Raw genomic sequence first — 16,392 nt, 5'->3', positions numbered from 1 at the left:
GTATTGAGTCACGCTGACATAACCTTCTCCGTTATTCAGATGCGATGTCAGCGCTCCAGTGCAGTTATACACCCGCGCTGATCCAGTTTGGGCGAGTTTGTTCTAACAGCCAGCCTTCCAGATGACTCCAGACCTGGTTGTTGGCCTTGTGAGTATCGCCCTCCCTTCTATGGCATGTCTGTTCGTCATTTGAGCCACCTTCCTTGGAGATAAGCTCATCCTCCCACCTTTCATGGAGACTCCTTCTCCTATTTAAACCTCTACCATTGCCATGAGCAGCTAGTTTTGGATAGTGTGGAGTTGATAGTGCTTAGAGTGCTGCTGCTAGTAGGTAGTTGGTGTGACAAGTGTGGGATTGCTAGAGAGTTTAAGGAAGGTTGTGAAGTGTTGCTTGTGTGAGAGAGAGTTCTTGTCTTGGGAGATCTACTTCTAAGGGTGAATGCTTAAGAGACTTGCTGGCTGGACCCTCTTGAGAAGGATTCGACATCAGAACTTTGGTTGTACTCTTTTCTGTTATTGATTAATAATAGATGACTACTATTATGGTTCCACTCTCATTTGTCTTTGTAATGGTTAATGTGAGTTATGTCCTTTCCGACTGATGTATAATTGCCTTTATTAGATTTCACGCTTGTGTTTGTCTTTCTTTTCGTGTGTGCAGGTATCTATTCACGGGGATCGTGGAGGATCGTGACCGGCCAAATCGAAGGAGCGAGAGCGACATCTCTTTATCAAACAACAGCATTGGAATCCAAGTAGGTGTTCATTGCCTACCTTTTATTTGCAATTAGGAACTTGCATAGTAGCATTGACTGATTGTTGCTAGACCCATTCTGGGCTAGTAGGGATCGCCTCTATCCGTAGAGGGGATTTACCTCTCCAACAATTTGGCGACTCCGCTGGGGAGCTGGCCTTTGTCTCTTTTGTTCATTCTTGCTTTGAGTTTGATTGTTACTCTCTTTTCAAAGATCAGGGGTTAGTCCTCTGCTTTTAAACTTCCTGGTTCAATCTGGGAGGTGCCTTGATTGTTTAAAGAGTTATTGCCTTGGTTTGGGAGCTTTTGGCTTGTTTGTGCTTGTTTTTTAGCCTCAGCGCGGTTTATATCAAAACAGTCGCGCTGACATCGCATAGCTGTGTCTTTGACTTCGTGGTCATCGCGCTTGTACACTTAACAGTCGCGACGATTCTGAAAAATGAACCAGCGCGGCTAAGCCGTGTACTTCCGCGCTGACAGCGCTTTGTTGCTACGCGTGACTTCTGGTCAGCGCATTGTTGCTGAGTGTTACCCGCGCTGATCCTGTAGAATTGAATTTGTTTCAATTTTGCCTCCTGAGCCTGTTGGTTTGACTATCCCCTACTCTTTCCACCTGGTTTATGACTTGATTTTTATTGTTTGAACTGTGAAGCACTTGCTTGCGAAGTCTTGTCGGGCGGATCTTGTTTTGTGTCCTGTGACCTGGTGTTATCATCCCGTTTTCGCTGGATTGACTTTGTTTTATCACTCGTTCACAAAGATTCGTTACTACTTGCCTTTGCTCTTGCGAAAACCTTCCTCTTTTGCTTTCTTTGCTTGGTTGTTTAGGTGATTGTCATTGAACCAGTCCTCAGATTGTTTCGATTACTTCTCACTACCCAGACACGGATTACAATTGCTTGGGTTCAACCGGCTCTTTTCACGCTTGTTGTGTTTTTCATTGAGTGATTTTATTTCTCTTTACTCGGTGTTGTTGTCTCTCAAAATTCATTTTAAGTGCATTGTGCCATTGAAAAAGAAATCGAACTAATATCTTTTGCATTCAATAGTTAATGAGAAAAAGAGCATTTCATTGATTTGTGTTCTCAAAAGAAAAGTCTCATTTCTTTGCCATTAGCTGCATTAGATTGTTTGATTGATTGAGTTCATTTTGTTTGATTGAAAACTCTTAACCCTCTCATAGTTAGAATTCATCGAACGAAATGGTATTCTTTGGCATGTAGTTTGCATCTAGGAAATTGTGAGAGATCACACGATAGGGCCTGAAACCGAAACTTAATTCAAGATCAACCATAAAATAAACTGAATAAACCTAAAAACACATTGGAACTTAATGCAAACATCTAGAGGTCTAGGCTAGAGACGTGTTCCGGCGTCTTTAAACATAGTCACTATTGTTTCACATTACGGTTGGGTGATTCCTCCTTCTGTGACTCGATAGTGGTCTAACACGGATTGTATCGTCGCGTATATAGGGAGACCCCACTAGGCTTTTATCCTTGATCCATAGGAAGCCGAGTTTGCCGCCTTGCGAACCGTAACGCACCGAACACAGCATTCGGGAAGATTGACTGCAGTACGGAAAGTCCTTGGTTCTCATACGATTGCCAAGGTGTATAAGCAGTTTTACGGATTGCTTGGTAAACCCTTTGCCTAGAGTCTCCAGAGTAGTCACTTTTGATCCTTTTCGGACTCCCCAAAAGAAAAGGTGCCAGTGAGCGTCTTGTCACTTCGTGCTCATTAAACATTCGAAGGAGACTAGAGTCATATTTTCGTCCTTTTCTCGACTCTTGAAACATGAAAAGGTCAAGTTCGGTTCCTGTGTCTTAAAAATTTATTCGGCCACGTTAACATCACCTGGTTAGATCTTGTGTGCGTTAGCTTGAGTAGGTTTCTTTTTGTTTTATATGGCAACTTTTCCGTGGTTCACCAACCCAAGTTCCCCTCCTGACGGGAATCCTAGTCATTTCCCTCCTCTCGGGAATGTTGGTGCTCCTTATATGGCAACGTTATCCCTTCCGGGGTTAACTGTCGGGTTACCTGTTTGGTTGTTTTCAACCTCTTTGGTCCGTGCCGTGTCGGCTGTTAGTCCATCAGTCCCTCCTCCTGAACAACATCATGTTGATCCTAAGGTGGATCTCTCCCCTTCGACGCCTACTTCTACGTCTTCCTCTTGTACTTCGCCTGGTGAAAGTCTCGATTCGAATAACCAGGTGGCTAAGAAGAAGAAGCAGAAGACCAAGAAGAAGAAGTCTCCTAAGGGCGAGGCTACAAGTATAACTCTTACTCCTTCGACTCCCCCTGAATTCGGGCCCCCTTCCGCTCCTCCGCGGAAGGTTAAGTTTCCTTGTCGATTATGCAAGGAGGACCATCTTCTTCGCGATTGTCCTGGCATTCCCAGGGTACTAGAAGTATGGTCTCGTGATCCGGCCCACCCCTCATCGTCCTCTGAAGCTCACGGCGATGCTACCTTATCAGTTGGGAATGGTAAGGGAAAAGGGAAGATTCGAATCCCCTGTAGACTTTGTGAAGGCAATCATCCCCTTCACCTTTGTCCACTCATGGATAAAGCCTCCAGTGTCTTGGAAAGTCTCCCAGCTCCCTCACCCCAACTCCCCGTTGGATATCAACGTCTTTCTGCAGCTGCAGATCATCCGCCTCCCGACAATGAGATTGGTTCACATTCTTCTCTTGTCCAGGCCCCTCTTCCCGAACCCGGCTATGTCCAGCCTGTTCCAGACCAACCATTGGTCGGAAAGAGTGTCGACTCGAGTTCACCACCCGTCCATCACTCTGTTTCGAATGAGCATCACGCCCATGTTCTTCTCGTCTCTTCAGATTCTCCGGAGTCCCGAAATGACTCTCCTAACCCAGCTGCTCCCGAAGGTTCTCCTTCGGTTCCTTTAGCACATGGGGGCACTCATACGATTCCCCCACCAAGTAGTCTGGTTGCTTCCTTTGATTGGAATCGCTTGATCGCCCGTCGCCTTCCTTCCCATATGCCTTTCCAGATCATAGTACATGCTTGTGCTAAGGCAGTACCTGGCACTGTTTTGGATGAAGGGGCATCTGTCAGTCTTATGTCGTACACTACTTGGCAAGCTTTAGGTTCCCCGCAGCTTGGGCCAGTCACTCAGAATCTGTTGGCGTTCGACGGAGGAGCCTGTCCATCTCTAGGAGTTCTCCCGAAGTTCCCTATTACTTTGGGGGGAAAAACCGTCTATATGGACGTCTTGGTTACCCAAGGTGTTTTAGACTTTAGTCTTCTCCTTGGTCGTGACTATGTTTACGCCATAGGGGCCCTCGTTTCTTTGCTTTTCCGTATGGTTTGCTTTCCACACGATGGAAGAATTGTGACTATCGATTAATTGTCATTCGTTAGTCCCCCAATGCCTCCTGCGCAGTTGTCGTCCCCTCCTAGTTTTTATCCACCAGTTGTATCTACCCCACCGCAGATCAACTACGTGGCCACCTACCCCGTGCCTGTATCCAGTGATGACACCGTCGTGCATAGTGTCCTGGGGGCATTGGGCCCTGACTTCCAAGATGTTTCCCTTCCACCGGGAGTGGCAATCTTGGAAGCCCCGACTTTCTATTCATTATGATGAAGTTCGGGTGGAGCATAGTTCACTTTCCTATGTCAAGCTCCTTAAAAAATGAAGCTGGGTCTGGTCGGAGCATAGTTCGCTTTCCTGTGTTAAGCTCCTTAAAAAATGAAACTAGGTGTCCGAGGATAGTTTTTATCTTGTGTCGACCTCGTTAAAAAATGAAACACGGTGTTGGAGCATAGTTCCTTTCCGGTGTCAAGCTCCTTAATAAATGAAACTAGGCTTAGTTCGAGCATAGTTCTTGATCTTGTGTGAAGCTCGTTAACAAATGAAACAAGGGCTATGAGGATAGTTCTTTTACTGTGTCAACCTCATTAAAAAATGAAACATCTCCCTTTCCAAATCGAGTCTTTTGATTAAGATCTCGTAAAATACAAGTCGAGTCTTTCATCGATCTCGAGAGTGAACCTTCGTTCCATCCACTTTGTTGAATGCAATGAAGCTTCGGGGGCATGTACCTCGATTTGTGTTATTATGCTTGGGGGCATGCGAGCTTATAACAAGCATAGTTTTTCGTTTCAAGCTTGTGTAAACATGAAACTGAATCCAAGCAAAGTTCTCCATGGTTCAAGCTTGTGTAAAAATGAACCCATGCCTGATTTACATCTTGTGATTGCCGCCTATCTGCTAAATTCTGTTAGATGAGCCTTGGTTGGTTCATTCCATCGCCACCATATCTTTGGCCGATCATATGCTCTCACTTGGTTGTTTATCCTTTCCTGAGGAACCGCAGCGATGAGTGGTTTTATTAGCCAGCCTCTTGACCATTACATGTTTTGAGCAGTTCCACCATTGCTGGAACCAGTTGCTACCCTTTATACCACTCGTTCCTCTAGGACGAGTCGCCTTTATGCTCTTTTCTGACTCGTAAAATTTGAAAAGATTGCCGAGTATTTTTCCCTTTTTGACTTGTTAAAGAGAATAAAAATGGAGGTCTGCTTTCAGCCCTTTTCCGACCGTTTAAAGACGAAAAGATAGCCGAGTCTCCCTCTCAACTCGTTAAAAAAAGAGAGAGGCGGTCGCCTTTAAAGCTCTTTTTTCGACTGTTTAAACTAAAAAGATTGCCGGGTGTTTGTCGTTTTGAACTCGTTATTGGCTCCAAAACGACGTACTTCTGACCGCTTTTCTATTTTTTCGGGTCGAAGTCACTGCTTACGAAAAGTACTCCTCGATCATACTGGTCGGGCGGTTCTTTCGAGCAGTGTTTTATACTTTTTCGGGCTCGAGAGACACAACTTTACGAAAAAGGACCCCCCTGGAGTTTTATTTTTCGCTGTCTTTTCAGACTCCCTAAACAAGAAAAGACGCCGAGTTCTTCCTTTGTCAGACTCGTTAAAACTTAATGACATCGGACACCGTCGAAATGACACTTTCCAAGCATATGCTATCGCCGTCAAGCTTGTCGTCCAAAAATAATTGGGGTACCTGCCAGAAATGGTGGGAAAAATGGAACTGTAATAATTATCGTGTCGGCAGTATGTCGCTCTTGAACATGGCACTAGTCTGCATTCGTGTCTGGGTGGGGATTTCTCATCTTGTCTTACACTAGCCTCCGTGGGTTTGGGTTATCCTCTTTTGACCTCTCATCTGCTCATTGCCTTGTCACCATGACATCTGCTCATTTGATGTGAAATACTGCCAAATCCGATGTCGTGCCGCCAATATGTTCAAGAGAAGTTGACCTCTGCAAACTTACCACCTCCCTCTAATGTCTCACACAAAATATTTTATCCTTCTTTGTCTCGTGGCGATGATGTGGGAAACATTAAGGCCCGCCTTCGATCAAGGTTACTTCCTATCGACTTCAGCTCATTATCCAGGAAAGTGACTTAGAGACTCCCTTCAGGTGCCTTAGATCCTGCATGCCTCAATGGCAGGTTCTTCGTGTTCGACGCGAGGTTTTCATCATTGGCCTCCGATCGAATGATTCTACGGGTGTTCGACACCAGCTCATTGATTCACACGCCACGGATTGTACCTATAAGTACCTTGAGGACCATTGGCATTATTGGTGGTACCTCTCGCGTCTGTTAACAGTTTTCATTATTGGTTGGTAATCAGACGATGTTCATGCATGTTCGACTTCAGCTCATGTATTCACATGCTTGGACTTGTACTTTGTTCGGGTCGGGTTGGAGCGCAAGACCCTGGTTTTTGTCTGTTGCAAACCAGGTTGCGATTTTGTGATTATTATTACATGGCTCATTGATGGATGGTTGCGCCCATACCTGAGTCTTTTGGGATGGCTGCGACTATACCTTTTTATCATCATGGTCTTCCGCTGGGTGGCTGCGTCCATACCACAGACCTTTTCGTATGTATTTTGGATGGCTGCGCCCATGCCTAGACTACATGTAATAGAGATATCAGTTGTACATACGTGCAGGTTCTTCCTGGTGGTGTTCCAAGTTCAGCGAGTTTTGTAAAGCATTTCACCCCTCCCACTCTCTCGGGCTTCATGCTTTAGGGGGCATCTGTTACATAGTAATTTGTCACTGTCTCCCTGTCAGACTCCCTACTGTGTCATGAATTCAAATCAATCATGCTCATGCTCTCTAATCTGGCCAAATGACCCACTTTGCCAAAGTTTTTTCATCATCGCGACTGTTATTAAAATAACCGCGCTGACTGGAGCCTCATGATACAACTAATGCGCTGCTAGCGCGGAAGCACACGTGTTTTCCGCGCTGGTCGAATTTCATGAACCAGTGCATCTTCTGTTTGTATTGAGTCACGCTGACATAACCTTCTCCGTTATTCAGATGCGATGTCAGCGCTCCAGTGCAGTTATACACCCGCGTTGATCCAGTTTGGGCGAGTTTGTTCTAACAGCCAGCCTTCCAGATGACTCCAGACCTGGTTGTTGGCCTTGTGAGTATCGCCCTCCATTCTATGGCATGTCTGTTCGTCATTTGATCCACCTTCCTTGGAGATAAGCTCATCCTCCCACCTTTCATGGAGACTCCTTCTCCTATTTAAACCTCTACCATTCCCATGAGCAGCTAGTTTTGGATAGTGTGGAGTTGATAGTGCTTAGAGTGCTGCTGCTAGTTGGTAGTTGGTGTGACAAGTGTGGGATTGCTAGAGAGTTTAAGGAAGGTTGTGAAGTGTTGCTTGTGTGAGAGAGAGTTCTTGTCTTGGGAGATCTACTTGTAAGGGTGAATGCTTAAGAGACTTGCTGGCTGGACCCTCTTGAGAAGGATTCGACATCAGAACTTTGGTTGTACTCTTTTCTGTTATTGATTAATAATAGATGACTACTATTATGGTTCCACTCTCATTTGTCTTTGTAATGGTTAATGTGAGTTATGTCCTTTTTGACTGATGTATAATTGCCTTTATTAGATTTCACGCTTGTGTTTCTCTTTCTTTTCGTGTGTGCAGGTATCTATTCACGGGGATCGTGGAGGATCGTGACCGGCCAAATCGAAGGAGCGAGAGCGGCATCTCTTTATCAAACAACAGCGTTGGAATCCAAGTAGGTGTTCATTGCCTATCTTTTATTTGCAATTAGGAACTTGCATAGTAGCATTGACTGATTGTTGCTAGACCCATTCTGGGCTAGTAGGGATCGCCTCTATCCGTAGAGGGGATTTACCTCTCCAACAAGGGCCTAAAAATGGGTTTTTTGAGCCACAAGGATGGGTGAGAGTGGTGAGGACATGGTTTTCATGGAGGGTATGGAGTGGATGGAGGGGAAATTGAATGGATATTTGAGTATGATGGCCCTGTAGCTCTACAAATTTCCACTATCCTCAAAACCTGCAAGATGGCAAAAATTATTAATGGATAGGTTGTGGATCCCTGTCATGTCATTCTCCTTTGTTTTTTCTCTTTCTTCTTTGATCTTTTTTAGGGACACATAGGTTGCCTCAAGAGAGGTTTCAACCTGTATGCCTTCTCTGAGAGCCTAAAGGGAGGTTTTCACCCAGGGATCTTTTATTTTTTCTTTTTCATTTTCACTCTTGGGCTGCCTCAAGGAGTTTTTCAACCCAAGAGTGTCCTCAGATGCCTCATGGAGGTTTTCATCTAGGCCTCTTATTTTTTTTTCTTTTTTTTTCACAAATAAAAATAGTATCTAGGAATGTTGTGACTTGGAAGCTAGGACACTTCCAATCACAATCACTTCTCTGCTCATGGTTTTGATGAACTCTGTTGGCTTGAGGGGGCTTGGACCTAGGTTCAGATTTAGTTGTGCTAACCAACAAAACCCTACACTACTGGCCTTTTCGAAAATATTCCACTTAGCATCGACTATAGTCTCACTCGAGGCAGCATTGGGGGATGCTAGAACTAGGTTTCTACATCCATAAGGTTATGTTATGTAGCAACAAGGTGTTTCCTTAAATTAGGGCCCAATCTAGCCTTCACAAACCCTTATCTTCCGAATCACTGACTTAAAGTGATTTCTACTTAATTAGATCTATGAACTTCACCTAAGTGTTCTAACATGCATAAGTTAATATACCAAAGTAGATTTGAACCTTCGCGATATAATTAAAACAATATGACAGAGAACTAAATCATAACTAAGCATAAAACACATAACACATAAATATACAAGGAACGCATAGATTTGCTTCAAATTTTCTTTATTACATTAGATCTTCAATACATACATATCTTCTGATCCTACGCACATAGCTATAGGGGTCCATGCACTCAGTTGCGGACTTACCAATGTCTCCTTGCACTCAGCTGCATGAGCCTTTCCCTTCACCAGAATATAGACTTACAGACTCAAAATCTTACTTATTAACTATCCATAATCTTGGAATGACTTCTAATGACTCCCTTTTATATTTTTTTACATTACATTACCATGGTCCATGAACCATGGGCGGAGTTCATTGTATCATCAAAACAACCCATCCCTTTACAAAATAAGGGGCTTTGACCTTCCTAAAAGCCTCTTTGACTCTTAGTGTTATGCGCACTCCACTCCTCAAATTGTGGAGACTTTACAATAATAAAAAATTTGACTCAAAACTTAGACAAAATTGGACCTAGGGGTCCCCATCCCAACAGGCTCCCAATACAAATATTTGACTCATCTCGAGTCATTCTGCTGGTACATCCTCAATGCGCGCTTTGAGGTCGTTGAATTTTTCCTTCAATGCTTGAATTTCTGTTGTGCACTACGCAATGACCTACCAAACTTCCTCAACCAAATTCTCAGTAGTTGGCCCCTCGAATGCCAATCCAATGGTCCTCTGCATCTATTTCATTCCCTTTAGTTTACTCTCGATAGACTGAGATATGTAACTCGATGCGTCGACCCAAGGTTGCATTCTTGCTTAAATGAGTGAAGCTTTTTATCGCAGCTCATCGATTTGATTCTGAATGGCCTTCCCTTCCTGGAGTCTGGTGAACCATTATACAGGTGCTAAGGTCCATGTTGTTGCTCTAATCTCATCAAAATGTAGTTGTTTTTCCCTAATATCTACTTCAATCTTTTTTACATGTGGGTCCTCCTACAACGCAACCCTCATCTCCATGGTGTTTTCAAAAATCTAGTTGCATTCCTTAACTCCAACTTCTAGGACTTCCATATCTGCCTTAATAGCAATCTCACGCTGCTCACGAACCTCTGGAGGAGTTGTTGGTTGTAGCTTCATCTACAGCTATGGGACCTACATCTACATTTCAAATTTGACTCATTCGACCTCTGCTTTGGACTCATTCATTGCGTCTACCAGATTTTTGAGCTTCTCTTCAGAAGTTGCTTTAGTCTGTATGAGGAGCTTTGGAAACTCAATGAAATTCTGAGTGATGGCATCCTCTAGCTCCTGCCTACGTGTAGCGACTACGTCTCTATCCTGAATTTCCCTGCCAGCTTCCATAGCTAATTGTCCATTATGGCTATTGACGTCCCTAATCACGAAGAGCACCCGCTCTTCTCGGATTTTCAACTTGGAAAATACTCCCTGGTGGAGTTCATGTAACGCTTGAATGGGTAGCACCGCTAAGTTTAGTTCTAAGTTCCTTCCATATGAAACTACTTCCTAATCTAGTGTAGTAGGAAAGCACATCAACCCTCCTATAATAGGCAATGTGCAAATCTCTATGGTGACCACCAACGTTGAAGGTAATGCTGGTGTTGCACTTGTAATTTCCACGCTCACTTGATTCTCACTCGCCTGAACCATGCTCGCTTGAATGGTGCTTGCTTGCACTTTGAGCTCTTTGAGGCCCTGTTGGACCTGCGACAGTATTGACTTGTACTGATCCTTGAAGTTTCCCCACATTTTCTCAGTGACAGAGTGCATAGTGTCCTCAATCTCATCGATGTCCCCCTCAATGTGGACCATCGACTCAATACTGGAAGTCTTGTTAGACTTTTGTTACCTGCGCGCACCTCCAGTGGTGGATTTCTTACTCTTATTTATTATGAAGGGAGATTGAATGTCTTATGTCTCATTAAAAGGGTATACTCTACCCTAATTTGGTTCCTCCATGTCTAGCTCTTCTTTGTCTACGCACTCTAGATCCTGTGCGATATTCTTCTCAAGGTCCACAATGACCTTCTAAGATACCTTCTTGGGGTCTTCCTTCGACGTACCTTGTGTTTGGTTGGTCCTTGCCTGGTCTCCTTCGACTTCCTTGCTGGGGTCTAGCCACACACTTGACCAGTTAGAGACTACGGAAAAAATGTCCTGCTTTGTGACCAAATAGGGAAATTCATACCATATGCCCTATGCATACTTCTTTTCCTATGTATGTACATTGTGGAAATATGCTTTGAAGTTCACAACTCTACAGTATTGAGAAAATAACACCAGTGATAGTCGTGGCTTCTGCCTAACCATGGTGCGTAGATCCATCTCAAACAATACCCAAAATTGTTTATTCTCTCCTACCTGACTTGGATCCTTGGATGCCCACAGCAAAGCGTACCTCACAGCTTCACACAAGTCTGGTTCTACATCAGGGAACTGCGATTCATTAGGGATTCTCCAGGTTTTCAAAGCAATTAACAACAATAGCCATGCATAGTGGAATGGTTTCCCTTTGTCCTGGGCCTTATGACAATCATCCAGAAACCCTTGGTAAAGATAGTTGGCCCAATTAAACTGTACCCCTTGAGCGTACTGTGCATCCATCTAAATGATTGGGGTTGGAACTTCATCTTCCTTGCACTTCCTCATAATTTTACCGGCCATAATGGACGCGGAAAATGCAATAGCCTGATCATAAATTGACCTAACAGTGTAGCCTCGTGACTTCTTGAAAACATGAAAATCCTTCTTCACTTTGTCTGCAAATTTATTTTCTTAGGACTTCCAAACAAAAGTGTTGGCAGGGTCTACTCCTGCACATGGTGGCACGGTGATCCTTTTGATCATCATAATGTAAATTGGGATCCTCTCCCCCTACCATAAAGCTTCGCCATGCACCAAGGTCAGCAACTGGTGCACACATATGGTATTGATGTTGCTACACCTAAAGTGAGGCACACTCAACATGTTTAGTAACCTAGCATGTTGAATCCCTGCCACCCATGTCATTGGTTCTATGCATGTGACACCGACCTCTCATAATATGTCATCTTCAGGTATTTACTTGGCTCAAAATGAGGGAATTTGACCCTATCTGCCAAATCCCAATCTTCCATGCATAGTTTTTGTACCTGTTCTAGCAACACTACTTCAAAGGGCACATCCTTAGGCAACAAAGGTGTACCAATGGAAAATTTCACGGCATCAGGGTCCTTAGTCACCTTAGCAGTCGACTTCCTTGGAAAAATATATGGAGGTAATCATTAAATTGGTTTTGCTTCGTCAACATTTATATCCTCAATTCCTGCCCCAGGCTTGTCCTCCTATAAGTCAACCAATTCCATTAGTTGCTTCTTTTTCTCTTTTTCCAACTTCTCCTTGCTCCACTGCTCAGCAGTCATCTTCCTAGGTGACTGTCTTTTCCAATGGTCATATTCTAGGCAGGCTGCATTGGAACCTCCCTATGGTTTAGCTATATTTTTGCAACTTTCTCCACCTGCGCCATCTCTCAAAACATCGTGCATACCTTCTTCTTTGACGGAACCATTTCTGGGTAGAGTAGTTTATAATCTTGTGCTTTCTTTCAGCTTCCTAAAACACTAAGACTTTCCTTCTGTCATATAGTCATCGTAGCCTTGCAAGAATGGGGTCGTCCCTATATACCTTCAATCTACTTCCATTAATCCTTCCAGGAATCAACTCCCCATTCAGCTTCGCGAGCAAAACTGGGCCACCATCTGAAATATCCTTAATTACATAGGGTCCCAGCCAATGCATCTGAAACTTCCCTAGAAACTTTGTGAATTTACTGTCATACATCAAGACCAAATCTCCATTCTTAAAAGTGCACTTCTTAATATGGCGATCATTCCACACCTCTTCCCTAGCTTTCTACAACTGTTGATGAAAACCAACCAAAAATCAATACTCCTCCAGTGCAAGAAGGTGTGCTAATTATTCCTCCATGTAGTCATGATCGGCCATCTCAGTTATTGATGCAATCCTTAAGCTAGGCTCTATATATTCCATTGGCATCATTGCTTCTTGTCCATATACCATTTGAAATGGTGCTTGCCCTGTCAATTGCTTACAAGTGTTTTTATATGCCCATAGAACCGTTGGTATGTGCACATCCTAGTCATTCCTATTAACATTGTAGATCTTCATTAAGCCATTCTCCATTATTTTGTTATAAGATTCATCTGTGCCATTCACCTGGGGATGATACAACGCGCTCTTTAAATGGTGCATTTGGAACTATTCTATCAACACCTTAATTGTTTGATTCAATAAGTGTGAACCTCAATCACTAATCAGGATCTTTGGGCATTCAAACCGTGACAAAGTGTATTCGAAAATAAACTTCGTAGCAGTTTCTGCGCTGCAATCCTTCACAAGCTATGCCTCAGTCCATCTGGTCAAGTAGTCTGTCGCAGTGATAATATAACATACACCCAATTGGTCCAACAAAGTCAATTGCCCATTTATCGAATGCTTGTAGTGTGACATGTGGGTTTAAGGGCAATTCATCTCTTCCCGATGGTCTTCTAGTCCTCTGACACACATCACACACATTGCACTACTCCTTAAAATCTTTATGTGCCATAGGCCACCATAATCTTGCTCCTAGAATCTTCTATGCAGTTTCCATACTGGCATAATGTCCTCCTGTGACACCACAATGCACTTCATCCAAAATATTGTGTCGCTCATACTGAGGTACATATCGGTGCAGAACTTCATCCGGTCCCATCTTATATAACTATCCTGCAATGATGAAAAAATCTACATCCCTTACCACTAATTCCTTCTTTTTTTGCATTGTGTATCCTTCAGGAGCTATGCGAGTAGACAAAAAATAACTAATGTTTGCAAAATGTTCATCAGAAACTATGAAAGCGAAGATTTGTGCGTCAAGTAACCCCTCATCGATATTCGTGGGTTCTTCTTCATTCTCGATCCTAGAGAGGTGATTAGGACCATAATTTAACCCCCCTGGCTTAACTATCACTTCAAAATCATACTCTTGGAAGAGAAGCAACCATCTACATATCTTCCTCCCCAACACAGTCTTATTGACCAAGTACTTCAATGCATCACCTAGTTGAGTTAAAATAGCTCCCAATGCTATACAAGACACATCCACGTTCACATGAAACTCTTTCTTCCAATCTAGGAATACTAGGATTGGCACGGTAACCATCTTCTCCTTAAGGAAATCCAACCTCTTCTGGTAGTCATCATCCCAGCAAAATGTAGCGTCCTTCTTCAATAACTTCTCCATTGGCACAATAATCTGCACGTACACCTTTATAAACTTCCTATAATAACCTAGATGACCCAAATTTGTGCATAGCTATTTTACATTCCTGGGTGGATCTAAATTGATAATTACAGCAATCTTGGCAGGGTCTACCATCAATCCCTGATTTCATATGACATGTCCCAACAATATTCCATAAGGTACACAAAAAAATACATTTCTTCAAATTCAAGGAAATTTGATACTTCCTGCATGTATCCAACATTAGACGTAGACTAGAAACATGTTTCTTAACCAGCCCAAATACTATCCAATCGTCAAAGTAGACCTCCAAAAACTTGTGAAAAAATTCCTTGAATGATGCGACTACCACCCTTAAAAATATTGCAGGGGCATTTTCGGTCTGAAAGGCATAATTGTATATTGGAATGACCCCCATTCCATAGTGAAGGTAGTCTTTCTCATATCCTCCGGCACAATCTCAATTTGGTGATATCCCAAAAATCCATCTGTGAACGAATAAGCCTCTTGTCCACCAACGTTTTCTAGAACTTCATCTGTAAAAGGCGTAGGAAAGGGATCATGCACACATGCATCATTTAACTTCTGCAAATCTATGCAGATCCTTATATGACCCTTTGTTTTATTTTCCTAGACCACCATTGCACTGGACCATTCCAACTCTTCCACTGACTTAATTATACTTGTCACAAGCATCTTATACAACTCTTCTCGTACCTTTTCCTTGTACTTGGGGTTCAGTCAATATGGGTGTTTCTTAACCGGCTTCATGTCTGGTTTTAAATTTATCTTCATCATACCCAAATCACATACCATGCCCTTCAATTCAGAGAATTTAGCTCAAAATAATTCTTGATATTCATGCAGTAATTCAACAACCTTTCCAACTGTGTCTTCATCCCAATAGTCGCCAATGTGCATGAACATTGGTTTTGCTTCTGAGCCAATATTTACTTGTTTTGTCTTTACCGGCTACGAGATATCAGGGATCTTTTCATCGGGTCTTACTACTTCACACAATCCTTTTGACTCAGGAATGTTGATATTTCATGGATCCCATCACCTTCTTATGTAGTAACATTGTTGCATTCCAGTGCATGTTGTAGCTATGCAATCTAGCCAGGCTGCATCTAAGTTATAGGTTCTATTGTTGTTCATAAGATCGCTACCTTAATTTCCTGAAGCGCCCCATCAATGCATTTGAACCTATCTTCAAAGTTGAATGTAAGCAGAAAACTTTCCTTCATTACATCCTAATCAGTAGTCCCGTGTCACAGCTTTGTCTCCAAATACCAATTCGTCGGTATAATGTCTAAGGTATGAATAAAGATATGTACCCATTTTGGTTAAGGTACCTCACCCCAAGCCTTATTCCATCAAGCCAGATGTTTACATGGGTCATCCTTACCTATGTACTTTTCACTGAGCCGCGTTGTTGAAAATCCAAATCTTAATCTCATCAACCTACGATATTCCTTCCAATCAGCAATGTTATCCTTGTGGGTTCCCACCATCTTCTAGGCGTATCTCTTAAAGCCAAATCTAGAGCCTGGAAATTGTGCTCCTCTGGTACATCTCCTTCAAAATGGTTAAGAAAAGTATTCACATTGTTTAGCCCATAGTAATAAGGCAATTTATGTACCTCAGTTGATATAAAGTGCAAATACTTTGTAATATTATTGCATCGTAGTGTAGAGACCTCATGAAACTAATTCTGCCAGTTTTCTAATTCTTCATCTGAGTATGATTAGAATGAACTATCCTTCTCCCAACTGATATGTCCATCTGGAGTGGGATTACTCCATTCTTTGTCTCGCATAGTGAGCTTATATATGTGATCAATATCTTCTTCATCATAGTCATCACGGACTAGCTCTGTGTATCACACACCTTCAGCTAGATCCAATGGAACAACCACTCTAAGGCCATTCTTTTCAAATACCATGCTTTGCTTCTTCAAATTAATAATAAAATTCATGTCGAAAGCTCAATCAATCTCGAGAAATGTTGGGTATGGATTACTATCATTTACTATTTCAATAACTTCAAAATTTGCGAGCATGTTGGCTCCTTCAATATCTACAGCCACTTCATGTAGGCGACCCATCAAAATTATCTTTTGTTGGTTTGCCATGTGTAGCTGGATTGGCGACCACTGCAATTTAGGTTTCCCCATATGTTCCCAAGACTATTTTGGAAGTACATTAGTGTCAAATCCCAAGTCTAGAATTATTTGGTCCTAACAAA

At 42.7% G+C, this 16,392-nt stretch overlaps 1 protein-coding gene across 1 annotated transcript in view; it reads right to left on the bottom strand.

Moving 5' to 3' along the window:
* Window positions 1–13,623: 13,623 nt before the first annotated feature.
* The window catches only part of LOC149184132 (uncharacterized), a 153,842-nt gene continuing 151,073 nt past the window's right edge, over window positions 13,624–16,392 (bottom strand). The window contains 1 exon segment of the mRNA XM_089415237.1: window positions 13,624–14,157. Coding sequence (XP_089271363.1) covers window positions 13,624–14,157 — 534 coding nt within the window.

Source organism: Pinus tabuliformis, chromosome 3_2 (assembly GCF_031772625.1).
Source record: "Pinus tabuliformis cultivar Carrire ecotype Pingquan chromosome 3_2, CPIR1, whole genome shotgun sequence".
Classification (NCBI taxonomy): Eukaryota; Viridiplantae; Streptophyta; class Pinopsida; order Pinales; family Pinaceae; genus Pinus; species Pinus tabuliformis.
Note: the sequence above shows the minus strand (reverse complement) of the source record. Positions and strands in the feature narration are given on the sequence as shown.